General features: G+C 48.6%; 1 protein-coding gene across 3 annotated transcripts in view; it reads right to left on the bottom strand.

Annotated features, from left to right (window-relative positions):
• Positions 1 to 643: 643 nt before the first annotated feature.
• Positions 644 to 15,708, bottom strand: part of KIAA1671 (KIAA1671 ortholog) — a 252,820-nt gene continuing 237,755 nt past the window's right edge. The window contains exons 11-13 of one of the 3 annotated variants that reach the window (XM_032256690.1): positions 13,232 to 13,374; positions 7,907 to 7,989; positions 644 to 6,083 (exon numbers count right to left, since the gene is read on the bottom strand). In XM_032256690.1, the coding sequence (XP_032112581.1) occupies positions 7,911 to 7,989; positions 13,232 to 13,374 (222 nt within the window). In that variant the 3' untranslated portion in view covers positions 644 to 6,083; positions 7,907 to 7,910. The other 2 variants (XM_032256691.1, XM_032256692.1) reach the window with 2 other exon arrangements.

The following is a 15,708-nucleotide window of genomic DNA, read 5'->3' as shown; positions in this document are numbered from 1 at the left end:
TGGCAGGAGGAAGGCAGAAGTGGGGCTGGCATGGCTCCCCCTCCCATCACCTTTCAGGATCCTGCGGACCTACTGCGCGCAGCACTTTGATGTGCTACATCTCCTCAATCCAGGCTTTTCAACCTTGACACTACTGCCATTTGGGGTCGGGTCATTCTTTGTAGTGGGGTCGCGGTGGGAGCTGTCCTGTGCATTGTGGGATGCTGGCAGCCTCCCTGGCCTCTACTGTCTTCCCAGAGCATCTTCTCTCCTCCTTCTGATAACCAAAAATGCCTCCTGTGATTGCCAGATATGCTCTGGAGGACACCATCCACCCGGCTGAGAACACCACCTTCAACTCTTACCTGCGAATGTCCCGATCACCACTACCATTGTATAGCTAAGGAGAACCAGTGCTTAAAAGGAAGCCGACAGCCAGGAGGTGGCAGAACGAGGACTGAACCCCTTGTCAGTCTGAATGGAAATCCTGCCTTGTTTCCATGGCCTCCCATTCTGCATGGTCACCCTCTCCCAGGACCTCAGCGATGCCCTCTCGCTGGCCGGTCCACAGCTCAGCATCAAGGACAGACTGACTCAGCCGGCCCCAGTCAGGGCCTCCATGCATGGGAGGCTCCATTCATTCACACACGGACGCACTGACTTCTCCAATGCAACTTGCACCAAAGCTTTATTTGCTATTTTCATAGTCTGAATGCAACATCTTTGTACATGCAAAGGTCATCTTGTTTTATTGCAGTCGACCAGATTTCCAACTGCTCTTCTGTGCCTATGAAACCTCTTTACAGTTACAAAATATAAAAGCACTTGTAGACGTCCAATACTCTGTGAGGTCCGGGATGCCCCATTTTTTTTTTTTTACATTAAAAATATAAGTTTTTCTAGATGAATTCTCAGTTGCATGGTTAGAGATTCTTTCTGGAATTGGATAAAGTGCCTCTTGTCTGCCTTCCGTTCAGAATTCCTGGAGCTTGTGAATTCATAAGGCAATTGCAAGAACACCGCAGGCAGGAAGCTTAACTTTCCTACACAAAGAACTCGAGTTCCGTTTCTACTGTGACTCAAATATCTGAGGAAGGACCCAGAAGAAAGGTTAGGAAAATATATACTATACGTGTGTGTGTGTGTGTGTTTCCACGCCCTGCCCCATCTTACAAAGCATTTTAACGATCACGATCATCTGGAAAGTGTGTGACCTTCGGATATTGGTATGATTTAGGAAACAGCACAGTACAAAATATCTTCCATAACACAATATATTACTTTTGTGACCCCCTATTTACAGGAGCTATAAGGCTATGTGGAATGAGATTATTAAAAAGCTCAAATTCAGCTGGGCGTTGTGGCTCATGCCTGTAATCCCAGCACTTTGGGAGGCTGAGGCGGGAGAATCGCTTAAGACCGGGAGCTTGAGACCAGCTTGGGCAATATAGTAAGATCCTGTTTCTACAAAAAATAGATTTAAAAAATCAGCCAGGCGTGGTGGTGTGCGCCTGTCATCTAGGCTACTCAGGAGGTGGAGGTGGGAGGATCGCTTGGGTCCAGGAGTTGGGGGCTGCAGTGAGCTGTGATTGTGCCACTGCATTCCAGCCTGGGCAACAGAGCGAGACCCGGTCTCAAGAAAAAAAAAAAAATTCAAATTCTTTAGAAAACAGCATCATCTTTAGCCAGTCTGATGCCAACAGGGATTGTCAAGGAGGTGCCAGTCCAAGTCATGGAGGAAGATGTCCCGGCACGGGTACGAGAGCAACTATTGAAGGAGATTCTGGGAAGGCCAAAGGGGAGGCAGGGCCGAGAAGTGTCGATTTTAAGGGTTACCTTGCCAGAAACCTCAGGCTGACTTTCCAGAGCAGAGGGCCCAGCTTTCTGCCCTTCCCCCTGCAGGGGCCAATTGAGGCAAAAGGAAAAAAACCCGCTGGACTGAGGGGTGCAAAAGGAGAGGAAGGCTGGTAAAGGCCCGGCACATTCACGCCTACCGGTTTTTTACGAGGCTCTAGGCTTCCCGAGCCTTGGCCTGCCTGGAATTCCAACTGGGTGAGTCCTGGCAGCTTCTGAGCAGACAGCAAGGGTCCCCCACTCGCTAAGGGAACTGAGCCCGAAGCAGATCCCCCTCTAGAAGTGGAGTAGGTTCCCCTCCCCCCAGTCCCATGGAATCATGATGCCGTGGATCTTCAGCTTTTGGGTTTTGACACATGGTGAGGGGGAAGGCACATTCAGAGAACACAGAATGTCTTCCTATCACTTACTCTGGTTTCAATATCTAAACTGGGGAGGAGGGATTTTTACAGTTTGCAATTATGACTAGTTCCAGAAGCCATCTGGGGGCATATTGTAAAGAAAATTTGAAAGCACAGACCGACAAAGCAGCTATCAGCACCAGGTCAGAGCAGCTGAGGTCTCTCTTAGGAAAATCACACTAAGGGTCTTTCCAAATCCCTTGCCCAGCCTTTCTGTTCTGGCTTCTTAGCGATGCCCTTAAGGGGACCACCCCTCCAGGGAGGCACAAAGGAAAACGCCATTGTCTGAAACCACGTGATTTGGCATGTCCCCCTGGAAAACACCATGGTCTGATTGTCCTTTCCCTGAATCCTAGACAACCTGAGGCTATCTGGTCAGGTTCACTCAAAATCCCAACATCCTCAACACCACAAGGTTTCTCTTTCACCAGAGTTTCTCTGGTGGCAGGGAGTAATCCTCCACAACACTGATTTCTGAGGCCTTGTCATGGGTTTTCAAAGGCCAAAGGCCTCTGTTTCATTGGGCAAAGGACCATGAAGAAGCGTATCTACTGGAGAAGAAAAAGATACAGGCTTCTCAAAAGACCAGCTGTCAAAATGCTGACGTGCAAAGGGAGGTGAGGAGAAGAGAAACGAGGGAGGAAAAAGATTATACATATAGAGGACTTTCCATTCTGCATGAGACTCTCATTGAGGACAGCCAAAGCCCCAGGGGAGGAGGGCTGGATGACTCGATGGCACACAGATGATTAAGGCATATTGAGTTTGAAAAGAAGACAGATTTCCAAAGGGGGCTCCAGGCAAAGTCTAGAAACTAGCGTACAACACCCCCTTGCTTAGCCTCAAAGAGAGCCCCCTCCATTTAGAATGAGAATTAAATCACCCATTTGCCCAGCTATCTGCAAAGGCTATCAGTTACTTCTAACTTCATTGCATGGATCGTAAGTAGGACTCAGAGATCATGGCGGAGCCTGCATGAAAGAAGGTCGCCCTGGACCCACTGCGATTGTCTGCCCTGTGGTGCTGGTGGAGACAAGGTTATAGAAAAGCAAATGGAGGTGAGGAAGATCTTCAGGGCTTGCCCTACTCACTTTCAAGGAGGGTCAACTCTGTATGTCCTAATTAAAATAGAATTAAACAGATTTTTTTTTTCCCAATTAAGGTATAAGAGATTGGGGGAAAAATTTCCAGGTCAATCTCATTTTCAAGTGTGTTTCATTCCTTAGCAATTGATATCCTTGTTGCTGAGATGTATCTGATATCCTTGAGCTGAGACATGACTAATGAAGAACTGAGAGTTTTGCATGGTGAGCATCAATATATGCAAGAGCAAGTCCTTTCCTACTGCTTGAGATGGTACCGAGGGTCCTTTCCACCTGAAGGAAAGACAGACAGCGGCCAAGATCAGAAGTCAGGAACAAAAGGTGAGGAGTATGTTTTAGGCCAGCTGCAGTGGCTCATGTCTGTAATCCCAGCATTTTAGGAGGCTGAGGGGGAGAAATACTTGAGCCCAGAAGTTCGGGACCAGCCTGGGCAACAGGGTGAGACCCTTGTCTCTACAAAAATTTTAAAAATTAGCTGGTTGTGGTAGCATACACCTGTAGTCCCAGCTACTTGGGAGGCTGAGGAGGGAGAATCACTGAAGTCCAGGTGTTAGAGGCTGCAGTGAGCTATGATCGTGCCACTCCACTCCAGCATGAGCAACAGAGCAAGATCTGGTCTCAGAAAAACAAAACAAAACACGAGGAATGTATTTTAAAGGGGATCCTATTGACTTGGAAAGTCATAACATCAAAATTATTATAAAATATAAACTGGATCTTTAAAAAAGAAATCAACTAAAGCAGTTACAGGAATTAAGAGAAAACAAACAATCATTGAGCAGGGCCAAACTCACAAACCCAGATGCATGAGGCTCCCAAATGTAAAAGGCTGGGTGGGTGACATGGTCTAGCAATTGCTCATCAGTAGCCAAATCTCAGGGAACAGGACACATGGTGGGCTCCCACCTCACAGTCCTGCGGTTGCTGTCCCTGGTGCTGAACTGCAAGCCCCTCACCAGGGCCCAGGTGTTTGTCTTAACCTAGAGAAACAGGGGATTTCTATCCACGCCCATCCATCCACTAAGAGAGAGAAGAGGGGTAAAGGGAGATGAGGGAGGAAGCTGAGATGGAGAGCCAAATGAACTCTTGAGAAGTAGCCAGGGAGAAAGGAAGCATGTTTTGACAGCATTTGCAAATAATGGATTTATCGAGAAAGACTGACCTCTTGGGAAACTGTTGGGAGGGAGTGGAGGGCACACATGCCTTCCGCTTCCCTATCTAGCCAGTGCTGTGCGTGGATCCATTAGGAAATTCCACCCCATATGTCTCAGGCTCTCTATGAACTGCCCAAGCACCTCATGACAGGTATCTCCCAGGCAAGGTTGGCACACAGACTATGGCAACTCCAGGCATGGCAGGCAGCCAGCCAAGCACATCTAGGGTGTCTGCTACAGCCTTAGGACTCAGAAGTGGAAGAGGCTGGTGTTGGGCATTTCCAAAACAAAGACAAGGTAGAGAGTGTCTGGAGCCCTCAGAGGTTTTAAGGATTCCCCAGAATGAGCTGATAGCTAGCAAGAAAAAAGGAGGCTATGCTTTGTCACCTAGCAACCAGCACTTCTGTCCAGAGTCTTTGGCTGCGGAGCTCCCCTCCAGAGAAGGGCTTTCAGCAAGACCTGCATTTGAACCAAAAAAAGCACTTGGTCAGGTGGAGTTAGATGGGGGAAAAAGAGGTGAGCAAAAGCAAGAAGTACCCTTCATTCCTCCATTTGTTCTGAGGCCAGTTCGGAACAGCTCCTCCATGCCAGCAGCCCAGGTCATGTTCCAAGAAGACTCTGGAGAAAAAGATTCTTAGGGCAGGTCTGATGATTCAATGACAAAGGCACCACCACGTGGGCTGCAGTTTATGAACCCTTAGGGTCAAGGGACAAAGGTCATCCTACAGAAATCAGAGCTCAAACGAAAATAAGCTAAGGAAATATATACAATAGTGACACAACTTCTAAACAGCTTGGATAGCGATAAGGTAACCTGAGGTGACTGGATACTTCAGAACCAATTACTCACACACCTTTCCTCCCGTCCTTTAACATAAACACATATATACATATCAAGTTTCAAAGAAAATTGGCTGAATTATTGCTTTATCACCTTCTAAAGCAAACAAAAATGACAAACAATTATACAGCCCCAACTAGAAAGAGAAATACGCTTCAAAGGATCAGGGAGAGTACATTTAAAAACTGGAGCTGCCGATTCCTCGAAGGGAAGAAGGAACTCACCAAAAAAAAAACAAACAACACCCCCAACCCAGTGGTAATGCCTTGCACCAAGACTACAGCTGGAAATGAACAGTTTGATCTTCCTTGGAAACGTCCATCCAAAAAAAGGCCTGCCCTGGGGTCAGGTGAGGCGGTGCTTTCACAAAATCAGGTGTTTTTCAGAATCTGAGGAGACATCCCAGCCTCACGCTGACGCTCTTGGAGCTGTTGAAGATGTCTAAAGTAGGTGGAAATGCAGATTTTTACGTAAAAAGCAAAACCACCCACATGGACATTTCTGGGCAGCCTGGCTCCTTTCCCAGCCTGAAGTGCTGTCTGGGGAGATGAGCGAGTGCTCCTGGAGGTTGGGTCTTCCCATCTGGATCCAGGGAGAGCCTGGCGAGGACAGCATCACTGGACAGCGTTCTCAATCCAACGGGAAGGGCCCAGGCACGTAAGCATTGTGCAGGAAGAAACGGCAGCAGCTTGGCCTTGTCTGCGGGTTCTGACGGTTAAGGCTTCTGTTAAGTAGATGTGGTGTTCCCTGGCTGGAGAGTAAGGGACAGTCCTGGTGTCAGCGGTGGGAACATTCGGCTCCATTTCTCTCTACCATCAGGCCTGAAAACCTTGCTGGATATTCTCCAATAAAGTTACCCCTAGAAGCCTAAGGTCAGAAAAGGTATTTTTTTGTGTGGGGGGGGAAAGGGGAGTTGAGGAGGGTGGCAGGCATAGAATACAGTGAAATCAACATGACGTTTAGGGTCAGGCCAGGGTTCCAGTCTCAATTCTGGGCCTCAGTTTCCTCAAATGGGTTGCTGGAGGCTTAAATGAGATATTACATGTAATGCACCAAACACAAAATAAACACAGGTCCCAATCCCTTATCCAAATCCCTTGAGCACAGTTTTATTTGGGACTTTATAATTTTTAGAGTTTATTATACACATATATATGTGCATCATACATACAGAAATACTCCTGTAACATACATACATAGATGTGTATATATATATACAGCATTTGCAAATATATATACATATGTAACACTGCCATCATCAAGCAGATAATATGCCTTAAGTGTGTTACGAATACTCATATAAAGTGGAGAAAATAGAGTCCAAGGAGAATTATATGCGCTCAGGTCAGGTTTTACCACTGAGTTAGGAAAAGCTTTGTTTTGCAGAGCTCTCTGGAATTCGGGTTTGTGGAAAGGGATGGTGAGTCTCTTGTGCTCATCGCATCAATGCTGACTTTGATGATGCATATACCACGAGCTCCATACTGAGGGAAACAGGCGGTGCTCAGTCAAGCACCACAGGTGCATTCTCAGTGAGGTCTGAGGGCAGCTCAGTGATGTGGACACTGCTAACCCATTTTACAGATGAGGAAACTGAAGTTCATGATGTTTGGTCATTTGTAACTTACACCAGGACCTAGCCTATCATAATTTTTTAATGTTTATTTTTTCAAAGTAATTTTTTAACTACATAGGTTGTACATGAAACATTCCCCTCATAAAAATTTTAACTATTTCTGGCCGGGTGTGGTGGTGGCTTACGTCTGTAATCCCTGCACTTTGGGAGGCTGAAGTGGGTGGATCACGAGGTTAGGCGTTCAAGACTAGCCTGGCCAAGATGGTAAAACCCTGTATCTACTAAAAAAAAAAAAAAAAAAAAAAAAAAACAGCAACCATTTCTGGTCAGGCGCAGTGCCTATAATCCTAGTACTTTGGGAGGCTGAGGTGGGTGGATCACCTGAGGTCAGGAGTTTGAGACCAGCCTATTCAACATAAACTCCGCCTCTACAAAACATAAAAAAATTAGCTGGGCGTGGTGGCAGGCATCTGTTAATTTCAGGTATTTGGGAAGCTGAAGCAGGAGAATCACTTGAACCCAGGAAGTGGAGGCTGCAGTGAGGCAAGATCAGGCCACTGCACTCTAGCCTGGGCAACAAGAGTGAAACTCTGTCTAAAAAAAAAAAAAAAACTGTAAAAAAAAAAAAAAAAACTGTAACCATTTCTGATTAAGTTAACCTCTGATGTCCCGCCCTTTTGTTTTATCATAGGGGTTTGTGATGCAGCTAGAAGGGCCAGCCAAGTGCATAGGCTCAGAACCCTGGTCACCTGCCTCCTGCCTGCTGCCTTTCACCCACTCTAGGCACCCCAGCTCTGTCGTCTCCCTAAATGGAAACAGACATCACCACCCTCTTTACAGGAACTCAGAATACCCCCCACCCCCCATTTTTCCCCTTGCATAGCCTCTTTCCTTGGGCACAGCAGCCCCAGACTCTGAGGGCTGGACCCTGCCACTGAGTTCCCCATTCCTGTGACTGCAAGGCTCTTCCCAGGTTCCCCAGCAGAGCCTCTGCATACCTGGTCAAACTTGGTTCTCATAAAGACTTTGCCTCTTCTTGGATTTCAGTTCCTTTAGCCACTGGGGAGAGGGTTCATCTGACCTGAAACCACAAAGCCAGTGAGAGACTAGTTGGAACCAGACTGTGGGCTCCTTGCGGGCCGGACTGAGTGGTACCCGACTCTATCCCTGGGCCCAGGCGGGGCTGGGCTGAGCACTCAGGTGGCAAAGATGCCCGTATTAACATGACTGATAAGAAGTAGGAATTCACCACAGTGTCCAACAATGGGAAATGTTAATAAACAAATCAGGGGTCCCCAACTCCCTGCACCACAGACTGATATGGGTTCATGGCCCGCTAGGAACCGGGCTGCACAGCAGGAGCTGAGCGGTGGGTGGGTCAAGCTCCATCTGTATTTATGGCCCCTCCCATCACTCACATCACCACCGGAGCTCCGCCTCCTGTCAGATCAGCGGGGGCATTAGACTCTCATAGGAGCATGAGCCCTGAAACGTGCACGTGAGGGATCTAGGTTGCGGCTCCTTATGAGACTCTAACGCCTGATGACCTGTCACTGTCTCCCATCACTACCAGCTGGAACTGTCTAGATGCAGGAAAACAAGTTCAGGGCTCCCACTGATTCTACATTACTATGAGCCATACAATTATTTCATTCTAATTACAAAGTAATAATATAAAGTACATGATACATGCAACGTGTTTGAATCATCACAAAACCACCCCCCCATACCCCTGGTCTATGGAAAAACTGTCTTCCACAAAACTGGTCCCTGGTGCCAAGGGTTGGGAACCACTGAAATAAATCACAGCATAACCGTTCTACAAGATCTTCTACATACTGCCATAAAAATTTATCTTGGTTGGGGACAAAGGCTCACTCCCGTAACTCCGACATTTAAGGGAGGCAAAGGCAGGAGGACAGCTTGAGCCCAGGAGTTTGAGACCAGCCTGGGCAACGCAGTGAGACCCCATTCTCCACAAAAAGAAAACAAACAAAATTCATCTTATATAAAATTATTTCCATCCATCCATTTGTCATGCAAATAGCTATCCCAGCCTTCCATCTCTCTATCCAGATAAGTGTCTGCGATGGTTAATTTTATGCATCAACTTAAACCTAACGTGTACCCAGATATTTGGTCAGACATTATTCTAGATATTTCTTCTTAGATGAGGTTAACATCAGTAGGTGCTGAGGAGAGGAGACTACCCTCCATGATATGAATGGGCCTCATCTGCTCAGTTGAAGGCCTGAATAGAAAGAGACTGACCTCCCAGGAAGCAGAGGGACGCCTTCCGGAATGCTCTTGCCTGCATCCCCAGTCTTCTGGCCTGCTCTGCAGATTTTGGACTTGCCTGCCTCCATAATCATGAGAGCCAATTCCTTAAAATCAATCCCTATACATACACACATGCATCCACACATGCATACACACATATGCACATGTACATACAGCTCACCCTTGAGCAACACAGTTTGAACTATGTGGGTCCACTTGGGATTTCTTCTGCCTCTGCCATCCCTGAGGCAGTAGGACCAATCCCCCCTCTTCCGCCTCCCCCTCGGCCTACTCAGTGGGAAAACAGTAAGGACGAAGGAAGAAGACCTCTGTGATAATCCACTTCCACATAACGAACAGGAAGTATATTTTCCCTTCCTTCTCATTTTCTTAATAACATCCTCTTTTCTCTATCTCACTTTATGGTAGATAAAACATAACATACAAAATCTATGTGGGTGTGGGTGAGGCTTCTGGTCAACTACAGGCTATTAGTTAAGCTTTAGGAAAGTCAAAAGCTACATGCAACTTTTTGACTAAGTAGGTGGTCAGTACGCCTAATCTCTGCCTTGTTCGGGGGTCAGCTGTATTATTTACACACCAGACAGAGACACACACACACACACACACACACACACACACACACACACACACACACATCCTATTGGTTCTGTTTGTCTGGAAAACTCTGAATAATACAATGCCCAGAAGACATAGAGAGATACCCTTTGTTTATCGAATGTCACCAGTAATTGTTTTGGGTTGGTGAGATTTGTTTAAACTTTTTTAAATGGAAGAACACATACAGAAAGGTACCGAAATCAAAATGTGCACGGCTCATTTTCTCAAGGTGAATACATTTCAGTAACCACCATCTAAATGGTACTATTTTTAAGTTTTATTTTTTTTTACCCTCTTCTTAGCAGTTTCCTGTGTTCTTGGAATCTCTTATGAGAACACAACATTTTAATAAAAAACAATAATGTCAGGCCAGACACAGTAGCTCACGCCTGTAATCCTAGCATTTTGGGAGGCCGAGGATCGCCCAGGAATTTGAGACCAGCTGGGGCACCATGGTGAAATCCCTTCTCTACATAAAAATACAAAAGTTAGCCAGGCGTGGTGGTATACAAACATGGTCCCAGCCACTCAGGGAGGCTGGGGTGGGAGGACCACGTGAGAATGGGAAGGTTGAGGCTGTAATTGTGCCATTGCACTCCAGCCTGGGCGACAGAGTGAGGTACTGTCTAAAAAGCAAATATACCATCAGGCCTCTGCACTGTTTTTTGCTTTATTTTTTGTTTTTGACCCTGTCTCAAAAACAAAAAATAAAACAAAAAACAATAAAGTCATCGTTGTTTAAAACTTTATTCAAGAAAAAAAAATCGTGTTTATGAAGATTGTTAAATGGGCATGGGAAAGTATTCATACAGAACACGTAGCAAGGGCATCAAACCAGGCACACGTGATCTCAGCTGTGTGAAAAAGAAAAAGAGGCCGGGCGCAGTGGCTCACGCCTGTAATCCCAGCACTTTGGGAGGCAGAGGCAGGTGGATCATGAGGTCAGGAGTTCGAGACCAGCCTGGCCAATATGGTGAAACCCCATCTCTACTAAAAATACAAAAATTAACCAGGCGTGGTGGCGCACGCCTGTAGTGGGAGGCTGAGGCAGAAGAATTGCTTGAACTTGGGAGGTGGATATTGCAGTGAGCCAAGATTGCGCCACTGCACTCCAGCCTGGGTGACAGAGCAAGACTCCGTTTAAAAAAAAAGAGAAAAAGAAAAAGAAAATGGAAGTAGAGATGTCCAAATACCAACAGAAGTGGTCTTTGCAGGGTAGGATTATGGGTGATTTTCTTTTCTCCTTTCCTGCTTTGTATTCTGTGTATATTTTCTACACTAAAGATCTGCTTTTAAAATCAAACACACATGCACATAGGACGTGACTGACTTTGATCTCAGAGAAAGCTCCTGAGACCCGTGGCCCCGGAGGGCCCAGAAAAGATGCTGGCCTGGTTGGTGGTGGGGTGGGGGTGTGTGGCAGAGGGGACGAGAGATGAGGTGACTCTGGAGTCTAAGGGCAGGCCTTGAACTGCTATGCCTGCCAGCCTAGGAATGAGGAAGAAGAGGACCCCCTGGGCACACAGGGGTCTAGGGTATCCAGACTTCAGCCACACCTTGCCTAATAGTGGAGACACAAGCCCAGGCCTCTGGAGGTGCCTCTGAGACCCTGGTCTGGGGGTTCCTCAGGCCACAGAGAAATGCTGGTGCCCTCAGCTGACTCTGGAGCCCCAATTCTGGCATTACCAGAGCAGGGAGGCACTGTCCCAACTGCGACCCCGTCTCTCTCCAACATCTTGCCCTCTGGTTCCCGCAGTCCACTCTGTGCTCTGTATTTTGCACTGCTTGAGGCTCCCGGGTATATGTGGCTTCCAGGCCTTTGCATGTGTTGTGGCTTGAGCCTGGGGTCCCCTCTCACTGTCCTTGGTCCAGCTAAGTCCCAACTGTCCACCATGATTTAGCTCAAGTATCTCCTTCTCTTGGAAGCTTTTTTTTTTTTTTTTTTTAAGAGAGACAGGGACTTACTGCATGGCCCAGGCTGGAGTGCAGTGGCACGACCATAGCCTCCATCTCCTGGGCTCAAAGGATCCTCCCACTTCAGTCTCTGGAGTAGCTGGGACTACAGGCATGTGCCACCACGGTCAGCTAATTTTTAAAATTTTCTTTCTTTTCTTTCTTTCTTTTTTTTTTTTTACGAGACAAGGCTTCATTCTGTAGTCCAGGCTGGAGTGCAATGGTGCAATCATAGCTCACTGTAGCCTCCAGCTCCTGGTCTCCAGCGATCCTCCCACCTCTGCCTCCCAAAGCGCTGGGATTACAGATGTGAGCCACCACACCCAGCTTGAAGTCTTTTTTGCCAGCCATCCTCAAGTGTGCATTACCAGCCCTTCCTCTGCCTTTCTCCATCACAGGGGTCAGAGAAAGGGCCAGAGAGTAAATCTTTCTAATTCTGTGGGGTGTCTGTGCTATTTCTTAACTCTGCAGCGGCAGCACCAAAGCCGTCATAGACGGTACGTCAATGAATCACGTGGCTGTGCTTCAATAAAGCTTACTTACAAAAACAGATGTGAGCTGGATTTGGCCTGAGGACCACAGCTTACCCACCCTGGCTCTGATGCAGCCAGCACTTACTATCATTACAGCTCTAGCTTCAGGAAAAATCCCCGCCCTTCACGGGTTCACAGTGCTCATGACCAGATTTCCACTGTCCTTCACTGAGCACTTCTCCATGCCAGGGCCCAGGCAAAGGGCTTTAGACACACTCTTTTTCAACCTCATGACCACTCTGGAACGTTGGGAGGCTAGAAAGCCCATTTTACAGATGAGGAGACAGGTTCAGGACGTCAAGTGCCTTTTCCCAGGTCATGGAGCTCTTAAGCTGCAAAGCTGGAGTTAAACCCTGGCTGTATGACCTTAGAGCCCCTAACCTCCACCCCCAGCTGCCGAAACACCCCAGTCTGAGAGCCTCTTGCAGGGCAGAAGCTGCTTTGGGCTTGTGTCTACACAGAGCAGGCCAAGCCCAGGATCGGGACAGCTGCTCCATAAAGGGAGTAAAACTGAGCTCGTTCAACTTGGCTGTGCCCTTTGATCCGCCTTCCCAGGTCTCCCAGAGGGTAGGAGGAGGGAGAATGCCTCAGTTTCCCCACTGGTCTGGACAGGGCTAAACCAGATCAGTATTTCTCCAACAGTGGCCCTCTAGCGTTCTGTGGCGGAGGTAGCAGGGGACAGGGGAAGAGGGGAGGCCAGCTGGCCTGACTCCTGGCTTCCTTCCCCAGCCTCTGTTGTACTTCTGTAATTTTCACATATTGGAGTGCTGAAAGTTCACATGAACAAAGCCTCTGCTGCTGGAGAAAATTAAAAAGTAGAAACTCTCCTCTATTCAGCTGTAAAACCTATGCGGGCACCTCTCTAGAAGTATACCCTGAGTTTGGGAGGACAGGGACCCCCATTCGCCGGGACCCCCATTCCCCAGGACTCCTCACCTCTCGTCCTTGTCCATGCTGGAAGGCAGCACACGACTGCCCAGCGCCCCAGGCTGGAAGGGGGACTTGGGGGTCTTGGGCTGGGGTGCCCAGCTGGGGGTCTCGCCGGGACTGTCCACCTCTGGCCTCTTGTGCAGTTGAGCCTGGGGGGAGAAGAGAGCTGAGTCTATAGACCACCCTTTGTCTGGGGAAGGGCCCCCTCCCATGGCAACGTCAGGTATGATGAGCCTTCTGCAAACCCCCGGGGCTCCCTGAATCAAAATGAACCCAGACAGGAAACATGGGGGCTGAGAAAGGTCAGAGGTCAGCCCGGCATTCCAAGCAGCCACCCTCGACCCCCGAGATCGCATCACCACCCAAACCCCACATAATCACATTCTCTTTTGCTGAAAAGCCGCCATCCGTGCTGTTCTCAGCACACGGCAGGCCACCCTGAGGACCCTACATCCAGCCGCTGCAGCTCCATTCAGCTCCTCACTCCTGGCGCCACGTACATAAAATGAGGTTTTAACAGTCCATTAGAGTCCCGTAAGAAAACGGGGCGGCTAACCATCTGTTTCTGGAGGGTGTGTTGGGAATATGGCGTGCATAAAATTCCCTTGCGGGACCTGAGGTGTGAGTGGTGGCAGGTGGCTTCTGTCTCTCAGGCAGTGCTGGGTCGGGCCCCGGCAACAGCAGTCACCACCATTGTCCACGACAGCTTCCGTGTGCTGACCACCTGTCATCTGGGCTCTACCAGGCTTAAGTAATATAAAAACCGTGAGTTCGTTCCACGTGCGTAAGATTCTTTTAAGGTAGATCCTGGCTTTCCCCATTTTACAGGGTGAGAGCCCAAAACTCAAAGGTCAAGCCCAAAGTCACATGGCTTTTATGAACGGGGATTCACACGGCATCTGCCCGCAGCTCAACTCCAGGGTTCTTTCCAGAACGAGCCCCACAACCTCCTCTGGGTGTTAATAATCGCCCAGCACTGCTGTGGCAGATTAATCAATCAAGAAGTCTGAGCTCATACGGATGAGTGAGGGGCAGGAGCCCCGTTTTCAGAGCGCCGTGGACTCGAGGCGTGTTCTGGGATCCCAGGGTCTGCCTGAGCAGTCAATCGGTGCCTCCGTCTCACCGACACCCGGGGCCTGTGGCTCTGCCCCCTACGTTAGGCTACCTTGTAAGATCGCTTGCTGTGCGGGGTGGGGTGGGGAGGGGAGGGAGTCAGAAAACCTCCAACCTAGTGGCCAAAAGATGTTCACACTTCGAGGGCCTGTAAAATCAATTACAGAGACGAGTGCTCATCCACCATTAACTGACTTTCTATTCTCACAAGAAATGACAGAAAAGCAAAACCTCCGTCTACTGAAGGAGTAACAGAGTCACGGCGCTCCCATAGGGGGTTGTGTGCAGCATGGGACACGCAGAGCTGAGAAGTTCCACAAACAATCCAGGCTTGTTTGCCTTCATTTCTTCTTCAGTAAAAGGGAGAGAAGAGCTACCTTTTGCAAGGTTGCTAGAGCATAAAGTGAGTTTGCGAGCACTGGTGTCTGGCACGGAATGGGGGGCAAAGGGGCCTCTTTCCTCACCCAAATTCAGTGCCATTTGGTCCCGGGACTAGGAGAGAGTCTTGTGAGAGCTGGGCGTGCGGAGGAGGGAGGCAGGCAGCCCTCTCCTCAGCGCTGCATAATAAGGTGGCATTCTGTGTAATTCAGGGGACTCGGATGTGGTTCCAGTACTGGCTTCCTGTGTCATCTGCTTGGAAATGATCATTTGTGTGCCTGCCTTCCCCAGCAGACCGGATTCCTCAAGGACTTTAGGAGGCTGGGTTTGCTCACTCCTGCTTCCCTGCTGTGAAGCTCAGCCCTGGTGAGTGTCGGGGTGCCTCAACTGGATTCTCAGCCCACTTTACAGATGAGCAAACCACGGCTTAGCTATGACACCAAACAGAGCAGCAGGTTTGGGGGCGGAGGAAAGACGGAAAGCAGGGATTTGGCCACACAGGGCCCCTGGTGAAATCCAAGTAAGTGAGAAGTATTGTTAACGGTACTGTACCAAGGCCAGTCTCCTAATTTTGCCAATGTGCCGTGGTCACGTGAGATACTATCACGTGGGTGAGGCTGAGTGAAGGCCACGGGGAAACTCCCTGCGTTATTCTTGCAACTTCCTTTGAATCTTAAACTATTTTGAAAATGGAAGGAATGAAGGGAGGAGGAAGGAAGGAAGGAAAAGTGGAGGGAGGAAAGAAGGAAGAGAAAAGGAAGAAGAAAGAGAGGAAGGGAAGAGAGAAGGATGCAGGAAAGAAGGGAGGAAGAAGGGAGAAAAGGAAAGAGGGAGACAGAGGGAGGGAGGAAGAAAGAAAGGAAGAAAGGGAAGGAGGGAGGGAAAGGAAGGGAGGGAGGGAGGGAAAGGAAGGGAGGGAGGGAGGGAAAGGATGAAAGGGAGGGAGAGAGGGAAAGGATGAAAGGGAGGGAGGGAGGGAGGGAAAGGAAGGG

This window comes from Sapajus apella, unplaced genomic scaffold (assembly GCF_009761245.1).
Source record: "Sapajus apella isolate SASKATOON/1434 unplaced genomic scaffold, GSC_monkey_1.0 scaffold95, whole genome shotgun sequence".
Taxonomy (NCBI): Eukaryota; Metazoa; Chordata; class Mammalia; order Primates; family Cebidae; genus Sapajus; species Sapajus apella.
Note: the sequence above shows the minus strand (reverse complement) of the source record. Positions and strands in the feature narration are given on the sequence as shown.